The following is an 18,851-nucleotide window of genomic DNA, read 5'->3' as shown; positions in this document are numbered from 1 at the left end:
GGACTTGCACGTGGCAATGAGAGGACTGTGCCCTCTCATTAGGCCAAGGCTTGAACCTGTCCAAACACTGTAGCCGCTCCACAAAGTACTCTGTCAGTTCTTGTCACTTCCACTATTTGTCCAAAAACCTTTGACTGTGTTGCCTTCCTTAGCTTTGATCAAAGAAGGGAGGGAGGGAGGACTATTGGAAAAATAGAGAGGGGTGGCAGAATCTTAGAATAATGACAGGTGTGCCCTCTGGTCACAAGCATTGCAGAATCTCAAGTCTGTGCACAGGCACGGATATGGGCATTACATCCTTGAAGACTGGCATTGTGCCTGCTCCCACCATCCTGCCCATCAAAAGAAGGTTGTTCCTGACACCAAGAAATAACAGCTGGGTTGTGTTAAGAAAGTTTTATTATTTCCTTTGGATTTGTGATGAAAGCACATAAAATTACAAGTGGAAGAAACATCATGCCACAAAATTGCATAGAATTATTACAAAAATGTGAATTATGCTTTTTAAATAATTTGAGATAGGAGAACCAAAATATGTACATTTTAAGAGCTTCAAATACTTTGTCCTTTTTTTTTTTCTTCTGAAAAGGCAAAGGTCACGATATCTAATCCATCACAGGCAATATGTATACAGTGCAAAGCACAACATTAAGTTCAAAGTAATGCAAGCAATGGCCCTTTCTTTCGGAATTATTTAATGACTGCTTAACTATTACAGGAATAGTAATTGGTGCAGGGTGATATGGAAATGTTAAAGTGAAAAGTTAAAAACCAAATCACATGGCATGTCATCAGAACTTTGAAAATGGGTTTACACGGCCCAAACCACGCTATTCTCAGTAGTGTACAGGTACCAGAGGGGCACAGGCTAATTTAATACACAGCTCTACTCTCTATTATAGGAAAAACCACAGTACAGAATTTCACACATTCAACAAAGAACAAGGCAGATACATAAAGGCACAAAACTGCACATCATATAGACCCCTTTTCCTTACCTTTGTCTATTTCAAGTAATATTAATATTGTTAAATGATAATATCACTGTAGTAGTTTTAATGATGCAAGATGGACAGTGTGACACACTACCCCACAACTGCAAAAGTGTCATTGTACAGATATAAAAATGTGGTTACAATAAATGGCCAAATACAAACATATTAGAGTCACTAAGATAATGAAATACAACTACCAAAACAGTTTTGTGTAAGTCAAGATTATTCAACCTTAGTCTATCTCTGGACTAAATGTAATACAATATGCGGTAATAATCACTATTGCGTTTGGTTGTGAATGCTATTATTAGTTCACGCTTCTGCAATTTTAGACAGTCTGTAATTTTGTTTATAAAAATGCAGCATTCGATTTTGACCATTCTTACTTCCTTATGATTAATGCCTTTCTTTCAAAGTGCAAAAGTAGAATGATTTACAAAAGATATCTCTTTCAATGGAAGTTAAGTTGTATTAAGTGTCTAATTAACACCCCAAATCTTTCAGATCAAAATACTATCATTTCCAAAGAGGATGGGATTTTCCTCCTTGTGTCTCACTAGATGTGTGTTTTTAATCAAACACTTTTTCCTAATGTTTGAACTAAGCCTTCATTTTGATTAAAACTTAATTGTGATCCTTAGTTATTGCTTAAAGTTAAATAAAGTGATTTCCATAAAAATATTAAATTCTTGAAATAATTTTTAGGACACAACTGGCTTTGTGTTTTAAAATGTTTTGCTAAGCTACAATCAGGCAGGTTTATTTTAAGCTAAAGCTGTGAGCAATCTTGCTTCAGGGCTTTAACTTCAATGTTCTTTGTGTTACTCTCTAAACTACATTTTCCTTTATATAATTATTCTCTCTTATTTAAGACTTTTCAATAATGTTTTTGATCAGTTTTACCTTGATATGCTTTGTTTTTCTCATGCCACCTAATATAAGAACTTAACAAAAAGACACAGTTAAATGAATTAAATGTATATAATAAATATATAAATGAAGTATTTTTTATGTTATAGTAAAAATGGAATCTCTCAGATATAATAATTATGGAAGATACTAATACATTCCCATAGTTCTGTCATATATATTTTTGTCTATTCCGATTATTGAAACAGGTTTAAAATCCAGTTTTGATCCTGCAAAATATATATCAAATTCACATTCTAAATTCTAAATCTAATTCAACTTGCATCAATAACTCCATCGATTGTTTCTTAAAATATCAATGATTTATCCATGAAATCTAGATGTTTGATCATTTTCATCTCTATCCACTTATCCCTAAAAATTTGGTTTTAAGTCTTATGGAAGAGTTTTGGGTCATTGTCACACATCAACAATCAAATGAATGTGTGAGTGTGTGTGTGTGTGTGTGTAGTGCATGTGTCTGTATTTATATTGCTGAGTGTGTACATATATACATAGAGATAATATATATCATTTATATATGGGTCTGTGTATTCTTTAGATAAATATTCAATCTTTATCACTATTAAAAATAAATGAACCATAAAATAATGTCAGACATTAAGAACCACTGGGACCAGATTAGTCTGATTGAATCTCTGCTCAACATATATTGGCTCAAATATTTTTATTCAACTGAAGATATTCTATGTAGTTATTTATACATTTCAGGCCGACGACTAATGAATACCCAGACTTTGAGTGCAAATAGTCAACTCGGAGAGCCCACTGGCTGGAGGAGTGTGGCCAACCTGCTCATGCAGCCAAATGTACGAGCCATACTGCCAAGTCTGGGAATAACGTCACTGGGCAAAGATACAATCACGTAATTTTTTTTTTCCAGGAAAGAAAACCAGCTTATTTGAATCACTATGATATCTGAGAAAGCCATGTCAGCAACAAACACACTGAGGCCTCTATGATAAATAAATTAGCAGACTGCAAGCCACCGGTGCTTGCAAAGCAAAGGGCGAAACAATAAAAAAATGCACGTTAAATTGAAGATACGGTAGTTGAGTGGCAGGTAGGAAAACAATATTCAAAGTAGATTGTTCAATAGTGTTAAATAATGATATACATTTCTCAAACTATTTCTATTAGTTTGCAACTATTTTATACCAGAGCTTCAAATAAAAACATGAGCTTGATTTTCTTTAAAGAAGACACAGTCCTTCATCAGATGGCCCATGCAGCCTGGAAGTTGCCTGTGTTGTTTACTATTGGAAAGAAAACAAAAATCCCACATACATGCACTCTCCACTAGTAGACCTAGCATTTGTTTCCACATTGCACATGGCGCTTGGGCCTGGGGACGTCTGAGTGGATCCTTCTGGAACTCTCGTTTTGGTGTGGATTTTGGGCTAAGGGATGCTTCTCGGGAAGATGCTCTGGGCAGTGATCTTCGTAATAAGAGAGAGTCCGATGGAGCTTGAGAGGCCATGCATGTTCCAAAGGCCTGGCAGGAACACTCACAGAGGAGTATCAAACTCTTTTCCCGGGCGCTCTCCTTCCAGCTCCTCACTGGAGGGAGACCTGTGGTTCAGTTTTCCAGCATCGGAGGCCAGGGAGGAAGGGGCAGAGCTGTGGTTGCTGTCCTCACTGATCTTCCCTTTCATGGCATCCTGTACGAACTCCAGAATCTCCAGGGGCAGTCTTTTGAACTTGTCTTGGTACTCTTGCTCCAGCTCCACCTGCAGCTGGGAGACACCAAGAGGGAAGGGTGATGTTACATCATTCAGGTTTCTATAACCACCCCTGTAGAAACTTCTTGAACGACATGTGCAAAGGTGGGGGAGAGATATATTAATTTTAATATCATCCAGAGGTTACCTATTGAAAAGATATAAAACAGAGGTTAGCTCAACATGCCATTTTTCCATAGCTGAAACTCAAGTTCAGGTTATGTGTGGCAGAACAGGGCTACCTGCAGTCCTATAAATACACACACACACACACACACACACACACACACGGATGAATCTTTTGAAAAAGTTTAGAGAAGTAGCCCAGGCAGCATGGCTCAGTGGTTGAGCATCGACCTATGAACCAGGAGGTCATGGTTCAATTTTCGTTCAGGGCACATGCCTGGGCTGCGGGCTCAATTCCCTGTAGGGGGAGTGCAGGAGGCAGCTGATAAATGATTCTCTCTCATCATCTCTCCCTCACCCTTCCTCTCTGAAATAAATTAATAAATAAATAAATAAATAAATACTAAAAAGTAATAAACAATGATCTGAAGTTCTTAAATGTAGGGTTTGGGAGCTACTAATAGCTGGGAGTGCCAAGGTCAGCCATGACTCGAGCTGGGAAGAACAATGAAGAATCGGACTGCAACGGAGAGAGGGTCAAGGTGAGGGCTTTAAGAAGCGTGGCCTCACTCAGAGGCTGGGAAGCCGAGCCTGTAAAGAGGAGCTGGATGCGTTTTTACACACCAAACATATTCCTCTAACCTACTTTAACTTCTATTTTTACTTCTTTTATCTTATCTTCATTTTTTCCTTTTCAACCTAATTTCTATTTGCCTCATAAACTGTTTTAGCTACCATGCAAACTGTCTTTTAATTTATATGCTTAATGCTCAGGAGGCTTTTCAGACTTTTAAAAGTCACAGAACACTTTCTTTAAATGCAGTCTTACACGTGGCCCTAGTCATAAAGCAAGCAAAAGCCGGTCTTCAGAGAAGTGAGGTGAAGGGCTGGGCCAGAGGTGGGTGTTGCTCCGCACAGCAGAGCCAAATCTAAACCCAGACTGTTAAATAAAATTCTTGTTGCTTATTGAGTGGTAAGTGGGGGACCATAATCTTAGAAGACTAAGTGCTTTTTTTCTTTTGAGGAGCAGTGAAGCAGCTTTTCTTAAGATGTGTCCTTAAAACCTTTAAGGAACTTATTTTCCTGCTTCTCAAACTATAAGGTGCACCCAAATCACCTGGAGCCTTAATTTTTTATTCTGATTCAGGAGATCTGGGTGGGGCTCAAGATCTTGCATTTCTCAGGGCTCCTGGGTGATGTCAATGCTGCTGATTCTCCCTGGACACTGATTATCTTTCTGTGTAAGCTCCCAGTTTTACTTTTTGGCTTGATCCTGGCTGCATGTCCTTCATCTGCAGCTTCAGTGCAGCCCTTAGGCCCCTGACCCCTGATCCCTGACCCCTGGGGTGAAGACAGTGCTCAGGGCATCTGCCCTTGGCGTCTTGATTGCCTTTATTCATTCCATTTTGGATGGTGCCTGCAGCTTGAGAACATCCTCTAGTTCAACTCCTTTGTACTCTTGCTTCTATGCCAGAGAAGTTTTGCCAAAGCTCAGTTATGTCATATAGATTCATAATCCCTTATCTGCAATTCTAAAATCCCCGAAGTCCAAAAATCCAGAAGTTCGTCTTTTTTTTTGGTAAATTTATAGCAAACTCATTGACATTAACTGATATAGGGCTATTTGTAATCCTTAATTATCCCACTTTATGTGAATATTCATGCACGGTACTGTAGACACAATCTGTTTGATTATGAAGGTGACCCAGAACTCCCTGAAATATTATGCCTATGGTATATGTATCATATCACCTTTCTAAAATCATAAAATTTATGTATTTTGAAACATGACGGGCATTAAGAGTTTCAGATCATGGATTGTGAATCTATTTGAATAATTTTTTTTCAAAAAAGACTGATAAATATAACTTGACCAGAGTATTTAAAGTCGCCTACTCTTCCCAAGTAAAAAATGTGGGGCATTAATGAATATGTTGTGCTAGAATCTGAATTCTAATAGCCAAGGTGGAAACATACTGTGAGAAGAGTATCTGCCAGAGAAAGTCAGGGGTGGGTGGGTGCGAAGAGATTAACCAAAGAATTTACATGTTTATGCATAATCCCTGGACACACACAATAGGGTGGTGAAAGGCCTGGGGTGGTGGGGGGATATAGGGCACATCTGTAATACTTTCAACAATAAAGATAAATTTAAAAAAAGAGAGAAAGGTATCCCCAGGGCCCTGAGAGTCACACTGCTGAGATGAGCAAAGGCACATTCCCCACCCTCAGTGTCAGGGTCAGGGGAAGCCCAGGATCTTCATGTGCAGGAAGAGGATGGCCAAGTCTCTCCCAGGTGACCAACCATTTAGAAGAAGGTCAAGCGTTTACACTGTCACACTCTTTTGTGTGAATAAGATCTCAGCCTGGTGTTTGGCAGTTTCCATTTGCTACTATCCCGACTTCATCGTCATTTCACCTCAATTTTAATTCAGTAACATGTACCTTTAAAATTTCATTTCCAAAGAATGTAAGGAAAGGGAGAAGAGCATGGAGCTCTGGGTTCAGGGAACAGCAGATTTCTGTTTTCACTTGGATTAGACTGGGGGACCTTCACCTATAGATATATTCTACCTGACCTAGAAGTCAATTCCTCTTAGGTCATTGATGGACAACACTCCATGTTGCTTGATAATGCTGTTTCTTTGCTTAATTTATATAAAAAATGAAACATGAAATGTGAGAATATTACACATACTTAAATTAACTTTTTCTAATAACTTTTTAATACTATAATCCTGGTCATTACAGTTCTGCACCCAATTTCAATGTGTGGGTTTTTCCTCCACACCACCAAGCAATTCTCTATGATTCCAGCGGGATGTCCTGCAACTGAACTCTATTCTGACACTATCTACCTGGCGGTAGCATTAGATTCCACAGTTAAAGGGTTCAGTCCTACAGGACTGCCCTCCACCCCCACCAATTGGGGAGTCTTGTTTGTCACTTGTGCTTCTGCCGACTGGCTATAGTTAGGAGTTCCATTAATTTGCTAGAGCAGTTCACAGAACCCAGAGAAACATTTTATTTACCAGATCACTGGTTTATTATAAAAGGATATAACTCAGGAGCAGCCAGATGAAAGATGCATAGAGAAAAGTCTGGGGAAGGTGAGGTTTTTACGGAGCTGTCATTACCTAGGCACTATTGATTACACTATTGGCCATTGGCATTTTTTTTAAATGAGAATGAGATTTTAATAGTAAAATAAGAAAGATACAGAATATTCTTAATATCTGTGTTAGGGTTCTCTAGAGAAACAGAACCAATAGCATATATATATAAACTGATTGGATGAAGCTTACCTACATTATGGAGGGGAATCTGCTTTACTCAAAGTTTTCTGATTTAAATGTTAATCTCATTCAAAAAGTATACCTTTATAGAAACATCAAGATTAATGTTTGATTACTAAATATCTGGGTACTGTGGCCTAGCCAAGTTGCCATATAAAACAAACCATCACAATAAGCTAGAAAAATCTTGGACTATTTGATGAATTACTACTCTATTGAATATACTTTACAAAACGCTTCCTGGTGCAGCCCTCTGTGCTTGAAATAATTATAGTTCAGTGATGTCGCGTTCAACAAAAGCATTGTGGTTATTTCTTTTCAGAGAAGTCAGATATAGGCTCTGATTACTGAAAGCATGAACCCACTGTCTAAAACTGAATTAATGTTTTAACTTGCTGACTTTTATTTTTATTTTCAATTGCAGATGACATTCAATATTATTTTATTAATTTCAGGTGTACAGCATAGTGGTTAGATGATTATATAATTTACGAAGTGATCCCCTTCTGATAATCCTAGTACCCACCTGGCACCATACATAGTTATTACGATATTATTGACTATATTCCCTATGCTTTACTTTATATCCCCATAACTATTTTGTAGCTACCAATTTGGTATTTCTGAATTCCTGCTCCTTTTCACCCAGCCCTCCCAACCTCCTCCCTCTGGCAACCAATATTTTATTCTCTGTATCTATCAGTCTTTTTCTGTTTTGTTTGTTTATTTTGTTCTTCTTTATTTCCACATATAAGGGAAATAGGATGGTATTTATCTTTTTCTGACTTATTTATTTAGTTAAAGCCACAGTGAGATACCACCTCACACCTGTCAGAATGGCTATCATCAATAAATCAACAAATAACAAGTGCTGGCAAGGATGTGAAGAAAAGGGATCCCTCGTGCACCATTGGTGGCATTGCAAATTGATGCAGTCACTATGGAAAACAGTATGGAGGTCCTTCAAAAAATTAAAAATAGAACTCCTTATGACCCAGCAGTTTCACTTCTGGGTATATGTCTGGAAAAACCTGAAACAAGGTTTTTAGAGGGAGAAATATAAGCGAAGTTGAAGGAGAAAACAAAGTGACTCATGAAGGTTAGTTTACAAACAGGAAAAAAAGGAGCAGCTCAGTTATAATGTACATGTGGCATAAACACAAAATAAGCCAGGTTCCTGAGTTACCAAAGAGATATAATCAAAGCCACTTCTCTAAGGAAACAAATTGAAACCAGAGAATAATAAGCATTTAATTATTTTCCTTTAATTACACATTTTCTGAGTAAGGACTTGGGGCAATAATTATTTTAAAAGATGGCCAATGCGTTTTTTTTCTTTTCTTTTTTCCCTCTTTCTCTGAAAATAACTACAGGAAATAGATTTTGATTTTGATTTATTCCTTTTGACAGCTGCTATTCTTTTTTGAGGTCAAATGTTCCCAGGTGTGGTCAGCAGGAGCCCTCTCAGGCAGGCTTCTGGGTCCTTTTGACATGCCTCCTCCCTATTCATTTTTCAGCCCTTGCTTGCTTTCCTCGGTAGAACAAGATGCCTCACATCCTCTGGCACTTTCCCTGCCTCAAACCTGGAATCAGGTTCTTTTCCAAAGAGGCTTCCATGGAGAAAGCTTCACAAGCCAAGCTCTGGGAGCTGAAGGCGCTCACTGCCACCGGCCTGTCAGTGCACTTGGACCATCTCAGTGGACAGTTAGGACGTATATTTTGAAAAATATTAGCATATCACTTTTTCAACTTTAAATGTCACTGTATAAATCTTTCTCTTCACTTCCTTGATTTTATATTTGTGTATCTTTTTTATTTTGTAATTAATTTTGTATATTTGGTTTCTAATAACATTAACATACTTATTTGCTTTACCTGGCAATATACAGAACAGTTTTAATGTTATAACCTACCAATAAAATAACCATGTGAAGCTTAAGGCTCTTTACAGGTTCTTTCCCCTCCCTGCCAACAAAATATATCTCACTAAGGATGCACAATGATATTACTCTGCTAAGACTCACTAGAAATAATTATATTCTTTGTGTAGTTGTTACCTTTAATATACACATAGGGTCATTTGTTTCCGTTTGTTTTCTCATTAAACATTTTATATTATTTCACTTATTTTCTTCTCTGGGAGCATCTTGTATTTTTAAAATTTTAATTCCTCACAGTCTCTTAACTCTTTTACAGATATCTCTCTGGCCCTTGGGAAATGGGGATGGTAAAATGGTACTATAATTATCTTGCTCAAATATGTTTAAATTTACTGCTAAAGATCGGGGAAAATAATAAGACTAACAAATAAACAACAACAAAAACATCAATAAAATTTAGAGTTTCTGTAAAATAAAATACAAGGCTTCCACTTAATGAAATACAATGTGTCACTAAATGTAAACCAAAAAATGGTTATGAAAACAGGGAAAAATGATTGTATTGCTGTGGTAAATTAAGAATCTACATACAGTTGTGTATGTACCATGATTATAACTATGAAAATATTTTCTAAGAATACAGAATTAATTTGAAAGGAAATACTAAGATACAAACTGTTTTGGAATTATGAGTGCTTTAATTTTTTGACTTCTTGTTTTGATGGTAATGTAATTATTGGTAATGTAGTTATTTTATTTTTATCATGAAAATAGTATTCTAAAATAAAACAAAATCTAAAATACATATATTTTAACTGCAAAACACTGAATGTAGACTAGATACCCCCCACCCCCAATTATGAAAAATTACTGCAGGGACTATGGTATTTTAACCTCAAAATCATCAATTAGTTAATAGGCTATTAATAACAATGGGAAAAGCATTAAAAAGTACATATATAGAGCCCTAGCTGGTTTGGCTCAGTGGATAGAGTGTCGGCTTGTAGACTGAAGGGTCCCAGGTTCAACTCTGGTCAGGGGCACATGCCTAGGTTGTTGGCTCAGTCCCCAGTAAGGGGGCCTGCAGAAGGAAGCCAATCAATAGATTCTCTCTCATCATTGATGTTTCTATCTCTCTCTCCCTCTCTGAAATCAATAAAAATATATATTTTTAAAAGTACATATATAGAATGGGTGGTTTCAACATTAGCCTGAGCAACCTTGCAAAGCCTCAACTTATTTTTAGAATAATCTGGAGAATTTCTATTTCAACCAAGAACAGAAATAACAAGATCATATAAAAATCACAGAATTAGATTGGTCAAGTTACCAGAGGGTTGTTGGAAAATAGCACGTGGGAAAATGGGACTACATTATATATCCCAACCATTCCAGGTTTTGTTTGTTTTCTTCTAAGCTTCCTTAGAACAAATTGCAATGTGAGTTTGAGTCAAAATGGCAGAGTGGAAAATTTTGTCTTCTACTCCAAACATAAGGAAATGCTGAATAAGACAGAACATATATACTTATTTAAATTTATAGCTGAGTTTTAATGTGAGAAGAAGAAATCCCCGAGTCACAGAATGACAAAGGAATTCAGAGTTAAAAGGTCCAGGGATAGCAAGTAGATTCCTTTGGTGAGCTGGCTGTTAATGTTCTAGAAGGGTGGGGAAAGACCTACGGAGTTTAAGTGCTAAGCCTGAAGGCCCTGTGGAAATGGGAACTGGAAATCTCAGTCCATAATCTTGGGGACAAGGCGAGGAATCTAGAGATTCTTAGGGCTGATGGGAGGAAACGTGTCAGCAACCAGGGATCAGAAAGCCAAACCAGAACCATGAACGAGTGCAGTTTCCAATTCACGTTACCCTTGTGACTGGGTGTCCAGTGTCAATAAATCAAACGCTGATAAAAAATTAATAAAACTCATGGTGTCCGAGCAGACGCACGGCAAATTCAGGCTGTCGGCATTCTCTATAACCTAAGGCAGGGTGAACCCTATAGATAAACAATTCCCACTGAACATGAACTCGAAGTTCAAAATTACAAACCACTCAAGTAAAATGCAGCATTTGTTCAACCTTGTGATTCAAGGTTGCCAATGGCAACAGAAATATAAAGAAAATGGTGATCAGTGAATTTCTAGGTCAAAATAAAAAATACTTCAGACCTAAACAGAAATAAATTAGGGAAGTGCTGCCAATGTAGAAAAACAATGGGTTGTTCAAATGAGGTCATGCATATTAAGTAATCAGCATACTGTGCTTGCTTATTAATTAACTTTTAAAACTTTCGAAAGAGAGGGGAAAACGAATTTGCAGCTGAAAACATCTGGAACTTTGTCTATTAAATGGGCTTCGTTCTTTCCAATTATGTCATTTGAGTTGTTATTTGGCCAATGCAACACAATTATGGTACTTGTTAGATCTCTCTTTGCGGCCTACATTCTGGATTGTTGGCAATTTTGAAGTATTTATCAACATAAATTATCTTTGAACACCCTGATACGTGCAAGGCCTGATGCTTGATGCTGTGGAGAATGAAAAACGTAAAATCCTTCCAGGGTGACAAGAACATGCTTTTAAAACTTTATTTCAGGTCAAAAGCCAAATGCATTCTGACACATCTCTTATGTGTAAACTCCTCTTTACATCCATATTCTCCAGAAACTACCTATAGAGGAAATTTGCTCTTAATTCAACAAAGAACACAGATTCCTGTGACTTTTTCCCTAGCTCCATCCCCATTTCTTTTTCACTGTCCTTTCCCTAATGCACCTCTCTTGAAATGCTTCAATTTCCTCACTTAGCCCATAATTTATGCCTACTGTGATTCTTAAAAATGTATCTCAGATAGTCAACCCCTCCAAGAGTCAGTAGTTTTGAAAAGGGATTTTAGAAATTATGTAGTCAAACCTTTTCCTTTTACTTAGTATAAGCCTGCAGTTAAAAGAAGTGGCTTTCTTAAGGGTACAGCTCATTAGTAGCAAAACTAGGATCAGAACCCAGTTGATTCTCCTCTGCAACAGACTGAATTAATGGCCCCAATACTTCACCTCCCTCCGTATCTACAGCCTTTGCCTTATGACTTCCTCTTATTAAAGAGAAAGAATCTATCTTTCTATCTCTTGAATATGAAGTGGTCCTATGACTCACTCTGACCAATAGAATGTTAGCACACATAGCCCATGCAGAGGCTTGATAAAGCAATTGTACACCTCAGCTTTCACTTCTGTTATTCTTCCATGCTCATGGGAACATTCCTGGATGTGCTAGTCCAGTGGTCGGCAAACTCATTAGTCAACAGAGTCAAATATCAACAGTATAACGGTTGAAATTTCTTTTGAGAACCAAATTTTTTAAACTTAAACTATATAGGTAGGTACGTTGTTATTAACTTAATTAGGGTACTTCTAAGCTGGCCTTTGCTAAAAACATCCTCAATCTGATTGAGGTACATTCGCTGATCGACCCCTTCGTTGTTATTAACTTAATTAGGGTACTTCTAAGCTGGCCTTTGCTAAAAACATCCTCAATCTGATTGAGGTACATTCGCTGAGGTCGACCCCTTCCAACTTCCCATCCTCAACTCGTGCATGAATGGCGCCCCCCCATCCCCCACCCCACGCTGCGGATCCCGCCATGTCTCCTGTCGCCTGACCGACCAACACCCCCCACTTCTTCTAATGTCACTTCTTCAAAATAGACTTGCCCAGGCTAAAAAACAACTGCTGCACATGGGCCATAAAGTTTCAATCGCACTGTACGTGCGCGACCGCACGTGGTATTTTGTGGAAGAGCCACACTCAAGGGGCCAAAGAGCCGCATGTGGCTCACAAGCCTCAATTTGCTGACCACTGGGCTAGTCTGGTAGAGGACAGGTACATGGAACAAAGCCAAGTCACCCCAATCATCTCAGTCACACAGCCCAAATCATCCAAGATCAACCAGCAGCTGGCTGGCACCCAGAGATGGAAGCAAGTCCAGCTGAGATTGGTAGAGTCATCAACCTGACCTATAACTAACCATAGATGTGTGAACAAGCCTGGCTAAGATCAGCCTAGATCAGCTGAACCCTGCAAACTGGTGAACTAAATAAAGATTTATTACTTGTTTTACGCCAATGAAGTTTGTGTTTGTTTTGCAGTGTTCTTGTAGCATTTCCCCCATGGGAAATGACTCCCATAATTTCTCTCAAAAAGTGTGCATGAAATTGCACACTTGACGTGGGATGAACTTGTCACATCCCAGAAGCCAGACTCTTGTTGCCTTATATACATAACCATTCAGCATTTAAAAGCAAATTACACTAGGATGTAAGGCAATAATTATGCTACTTGGTAACTCACTTTATCCCAGCTAATGTGCATGTTCCAGACCTTGAAATTCTTGTGTCAGAACTGAAGTCCTCTCCCCCTGTAGGTGTCTTCTGTTAAGGCCTAGGGGATTTCATTTTTAGCTAGGTGCTTTCTGTAGGGAGAGTCAGCTGGGGCCTATGATAGCTGGGAATAAAAGTGATTGTGAATGAGGAAAATAATTTAGATTTACCAAAATGATTACTCATAGTTCAGAGACACCTCGTCAAACGGAAAGTTACTATTGTACTTGAAAAGACAGTAAAAATTTTGAAGACACAGGCTCTGGGAACTAAGGAAACTAAGACTTGTTTTATAACCTTGAGTGAATTATTAACCATCAATACATTATTGACCGTCATTCTTTAAATACAGAAATGAAAGCCTAGCACTCAAGTGCAGGATCAAGACCTAACCACCATATTTTGCCTCCTAAGCCAAGGCCCCATTCTCACCATTTCAGGCCAACCCCTCACTCTGTAAAAATAGGATTGGTGAAGATCCGGTAATCCAATATTCATCTGTGTGTTGAGAGAAGAATAATAACTCCAGTGTATTTTTCTTGCCTGTCTAGGATTTCCAAGTTGCTTTCACAAAGTGATGATGAGGGATTCCATGGCATAGCAGTGGTTCTCAACCTTCTGGCCCTTTAAATATAGTTCCTCATGTTGTGACCCAACCATAAAATTATTTTCATTGCTACTTCATAACTGTAATGTTGCTACTGTTATGAACCATAATGTAAATATCTGATATGCAGGATGATCTTAGGCGACCCCTGTGAAAGGGTCATTCGACCGCCAAGGGGGTCGTGACCCACAGGTTGAGAACCGCTGGCATAGGGTCTTAATGACATACGCTCCCTTTAACAATCCAGTACAGGCCCATGGAAAACAATGATGTTCACCCAGCTGCAATTAGCCTGGTCTATTTCTCAGCCTTCACTGGACTTTTTCTATTTGCTTTTGTCATGCTTGGAAGACACTGGCTCTTCACTGTTCCCTACGTAATTCAGTCTAGGATCTGTTTATTTGGTCAGCTGGCTGTTTTCCTGTTTGCCATTAAATGTAGTCCAATTTATTCAGATCATTTCTGTAAAGAATCATACTATAAGAAAGGATAAGTAAATGGAAAACTGGAGAAAGGAAAATATCCTAATTTAAAAGAGAAAATAAAAATCTCGTGGGCTAGAACCAATCTAGTAAACATTGCTACAAAATTGCAGGGAAATATAAAACCATAAAATTAATGATGGTGATAGAATGAGGGCAATAATTACAGTTTACTGAGTGCTTACAATGTGGCAGGCACTGTTCTTAGGACTTTTCATGTATTAACCAATTTAATATATGGGCATTAATTTCAGAATCTCTAAATGGAAATACCTATGGGGCCCAAGAAACAACATAAATCTACAAATCAGGTTTGCTATTAGGCAATAGAGACATACTGAGAACTGTAGCCAGTTGGAATTGTATTTCATGTTTAAAACACTCAAATTCCAAAATGTTAACATGTACCAAGAGTCAAATAAAAGGCTCAATTTAGCCTGCAAGTCACCAGTTTGAGGCTCCTGATTTAGTTGCACTGTGGGGAGCACGGACATGAAAGCAAAGGGCAATTTCTGTCCACTGGGGAGAGGCTAAGACAGACAACACCAGCAGAATCCCATTCTCTCAGCCACATAAACCCTAAACAAATCAATAAAAAGCCTCAAGCCAATTGAAAGAAAAGGCCATTCGAAAGCTAATTATTTTTAGGTAAAGTTTGTATTTCTTTTTGGTCAAGTGGAATGCCACCAGCAGAAAAGCATGAACTAACATTATGAATTCAATTTCTATACTGAGTCATATTAGAAGAAAACGTCTATAGTGCAGATGGTGCCTAAAACCACCTCAGATAAATGGGAGTCCCGGCGGAACATCCTCCTTGGGAAGTCAGCTGGGATCCTTTAATCCAGCGGTTCTCAACCTTCTGGCCCTTAAAATACAGTTCCGCATGTTGTGACCCAACCATAAAATTATGTTCATTGCTACTTCATAACTGTCATGTTGCTGCTGTTATGAATCGTCATGTAAATATCTGAGATGCAGGATGGTCTTAGGCGACCCCAGTGAAAGGGTCGTTCGACCGCCAAGGGGGTCGCGACCCACAGGTTGAGAACCGCTGCTTTAACATATGCCAGGAGTGGTCTATGAAGACTTATTATGGGGTTCCACCCTTGCGTGGGTCTCCTTTCAAATCAGAGTCTCAGAGTCTCCTATCCGCACACACCTTTGCCCTAACCCCTTTAAGACTTCCCAAGCATTCGCAATTACCCAACTTGAGCTCAAGCAACAACAGCTCTTTCTTGGCTTAAAGCCTGTGAATCACATTTAAGACACAGAGACAGGCTGACAGATGTCCTAGAATGACCTCAGCCCTGTCCCTGGAGAACGCCCTTCTCCTGGCCACCTAAAATTAGTTTTGGTTTTTCTTTCTCTTTTTATCACTGTGTATTTCAAGAGTGGTTAGCTGTACTAGGACTTTATCAAGATAATTGATTTTGATGCTTAGGGAGTGAGAATTTCCTAATTACATAGTCACTCCTTCTAAATATGATGTTTAGTCTTCTGCTTAAATTGCTGTGGCTTTTGGTTGGCTATTTACAACGTGATCTGAGAGGCAAGTAGACAATGGTTCTCTTGGCCTCAGGGTTTTGTGAAGTCTGATTGCCATGCCCGAATTCTCCACCCAAGGTGAGGTTGGGCACTAGGATAGAGGTTTTCAGAGAGGGCAAACGGAAACAGGGCCCGGTGGAAAGGTAAATGAATGACTGGGACCAGACCGGAACTGTACTGCTTGCAGAGGGCCTTTCTCTGTTACTAAGACCAGACACCCAGTCTTGCCAACTAGATTGCTGCCACATGTATGTCCAGGTTGCCACCTCTTCTGATTTTTTTTTAAAGCTAGCAATCTGGATTCTCATGCTAAACCTGGTTTGTCAGTGATGTCATCTACATTAGAAATTAAAAATAGACACCAGGCCCTGGCTGGAGTGGCTCAGTTGTTTGGAGTGTCATCCTGTGCACGGGAAGGTTGCAATTCCCTGTCAGGACTCATAGCTAGGTTGAGGGTTCAAATGCCGGTGGGGCGTGTATGGGAGGCAACTGATAGATGTTTCTCTCCTATATTGATTTTTCTCTCTTCTCTCTCTCTCTCTCTCTCTCTTCACTCTTTCTCTCTCTCTCTCTTCGTTCTCTTCTCTCTAAAATCAGTAAAACATATCCTCAAGTGAGGATTTAAATAAATAAATAAATAGATGAATAAATAAATGCACACGTAAATAAATAAAAATGAAAACACCAAGCAGTTGATTTGCAGCGTCTGAAATACCTCAGTAATGTGTGCCATGAGTTTGCCTTGGGACTTGATAGATACCTACACAAAAGGTCTCCCCACTCAGGGACTAGGCTCCATCTTCTTTGCTGCCTGAATGGAGACCTTACCACATTGTGCTGGTGTCCTGAATGAATCTTTGGCAAGGCATGAACTCATCCCTGGAAAGGAGGCAGACACTTTACTTAAACCGGGAAAAGCTCCCGACCCTCTTCTAGGCAGCTCCTCTGGAAGGCACTTGCTAAACAATTCAGAATGTCTTCCTCTTTTCCCATTTCCTTCTTTATCAAGGTGTGGCGATGTGAGCACACTGACCCACAGGGCTTGGTATGAGAAGTCGGGTAAACCTCACTGCAGGCTGCTTTTCCTGAAGTGCTCCTTTATAGTCCTCTAGGCCAGTGGTCAGCAAACTGTGGCCCCTTGAGTGTGGCTCTTCCACAAAATACCACGTGCGGGCGCGCACGTACAATGCGATTGAAATTTTGTGGCCACACTCAAAGGGCCAAAGATCTGTATGTGGCTCGTGAGCCGCAGTTTGCCGACTCCTGCTCTAGGCAAACCCTTCTGATGGCAGATCCCGTTTCTCCAAGAGGCCAACAGAGGTGACTTGAAACACAAAGGGCTTACTCTACTGACTTTATCTTTGGGGTCCTACGTGAGGGGGAGTCAATTTAGAGAACCTGATACTAACTTTACAGTACCACGGATATAGCCAATTTTTTTTTTTAAATATATTTTATTGATTTTTTACAGAGAGAAAGGGAGAGAGATAGAGAGCTAGAATCATCGATGAGAGAGAGACATCGATCAGCCGCCTCCCGCACATCCCCCACTGGGGATGTGCCCGCAACCCAGGCACATGCCCTCGACCGGAATCGAACCTGGGACCCTTCAGTCCGCAGGCCGACGCTCTATCCACTGAGCCAAACCGGTTTCGGCATCCTTGTGATTTATTAATAGTAATTACAATCTGTGTTGCAGGATTTACATTAAAGTGAGGTGAATAAGGAATCTACATGTAGACATCAGGACTGTTTCTCCTATTTATGATTCATCTTTATTAACCAATTTTTTACCATAAAGATGGCCTCAAAGTTGCTTGGGACCTATTTGGTTATTCTAGATGTAGAGTTAGAGAATAATCTTAACAATAAATCTCGAGTGCTTTCTAGCTACTTTATAGCTGTAAGAGGAAAAGAGCTGGTGTTATGAAACCCTGGGGCATTATGACTTTCCATCAATCTTGAACTATTTCTCTTTTACAGGGAAAATGCAGAAAGGAAAAAAAATCCCTTTTCTTCCATTGTTATAACTGGATCAAAGTATATACAGAATCTATAGTGTATGGCTCTAATCGAGTTACCCTTGAAAGGACAGGAATGGGTGACAACAATTATTATTGCAAATCAATTTTAAGATATTCCTTTTTCCTCTGTTTTGATAACAAGGCAGAGCTTTCTTCCTGCTTCTATCTGCCATCAGCTAACTATCTCACAGCATACAGAGTGGGCAGTTGTTTTACAAATAAATAAAACAATAATTAATAAACAATAATACAAGAATAAACTCGTGTTTTGCGTACTCACAACTGTAAACCTATTTTTTTCTCACCCCTGTATAACCCTGGGTTTGCTTCCAAAAACCTGGGTGATTTCTTCCAATCACCCAATCTAGGGGAATAAAACCCTTCTGATAGATCACAGGCATCCTTACTTATACATAGAATGAAGGCTTTAGGGAAAGCTACTGGTGACAGAAAGTCTACTAGGTCTACCAAGTCTATTCTGGCTCTCAGTTGGCCTTGCCAGCCAGACAGCCATCTTAATCCAAAGTTGTGGAACGTATCTCAACAGTTGCAGTACTGAACTATAGAGCAAATGCCACTAATTAGAGCCCTGACTGGGTCGCTCAGTTGGTTTGAGTGTGGTCGCATATGCCAAAAGGCAGGTTCTATTCTTGGCCAGGGCACATGCCTGAGGGCAGGTTCGATCTCCATTCAGGGTGTATATGAGAGGCAATAATCAATGTTTCTCTCTCACATTGATATCTCTCTAAAATCAATAAAAACATATCCTTGGGTGAAGAAAAAAATAAATTACAAAAAAAATGACACTAATTCATGGCTCATTCTCTACATGTTCGCACTTTTTTTGCCTTCTATCCCTCATATATTC

The 18,851-nt window shown here is 39.1% G+C and overlaps 1 protein-coding gene across 2 annotated transcripts in view; it reads right to left on the bottom strand.

Annotated features, from left to right (window-relative positions):
- Positions 1 to 381: 381 nt before the first annotated feature.
- The window catches only part of PLCB1 (phospholipase C beta 1), a 631,360-nt gene continuing 612,890 nt past the window's right edge, over positions 382 to 18,851 (bottom strand). Inside the window, exon 31 of one of the 2 annotated variants that reach the window (XM_015560268.1) lies at positions 382 to 3,661. In XM_015560268.1, coding sequence (XP_015415754.1) covers positions 3,434 to 3,661 — 228 coding nt within the window. In that variant the 3' untranslated portion in view covers positions 382 to 3,433. The remainder of the gene's footprint in view (positions 3,662 to 18,851) is intronic. The other variant, XM_006758081.2, reaches the window with a different exon arrangement.

This window comes from Myotis davidii, unplaced genomic scaffold (genome assembly GCF_000327345.1).
Source record: "Myotis davidii unplaced genomic scaffold, ASM32734v1 scaffold32, whole genome shotgun sequence".
NCBI lineage: Eukaryota > Metazoa > Chordata > Mammalia > Chiroptera > Vespertilionidae > Myotis > Myotis davidii.
Note: the sequence above shows the minus strand (reverse complement) of the source record. Positions and strands in the feature narration are given on the sequence as shown.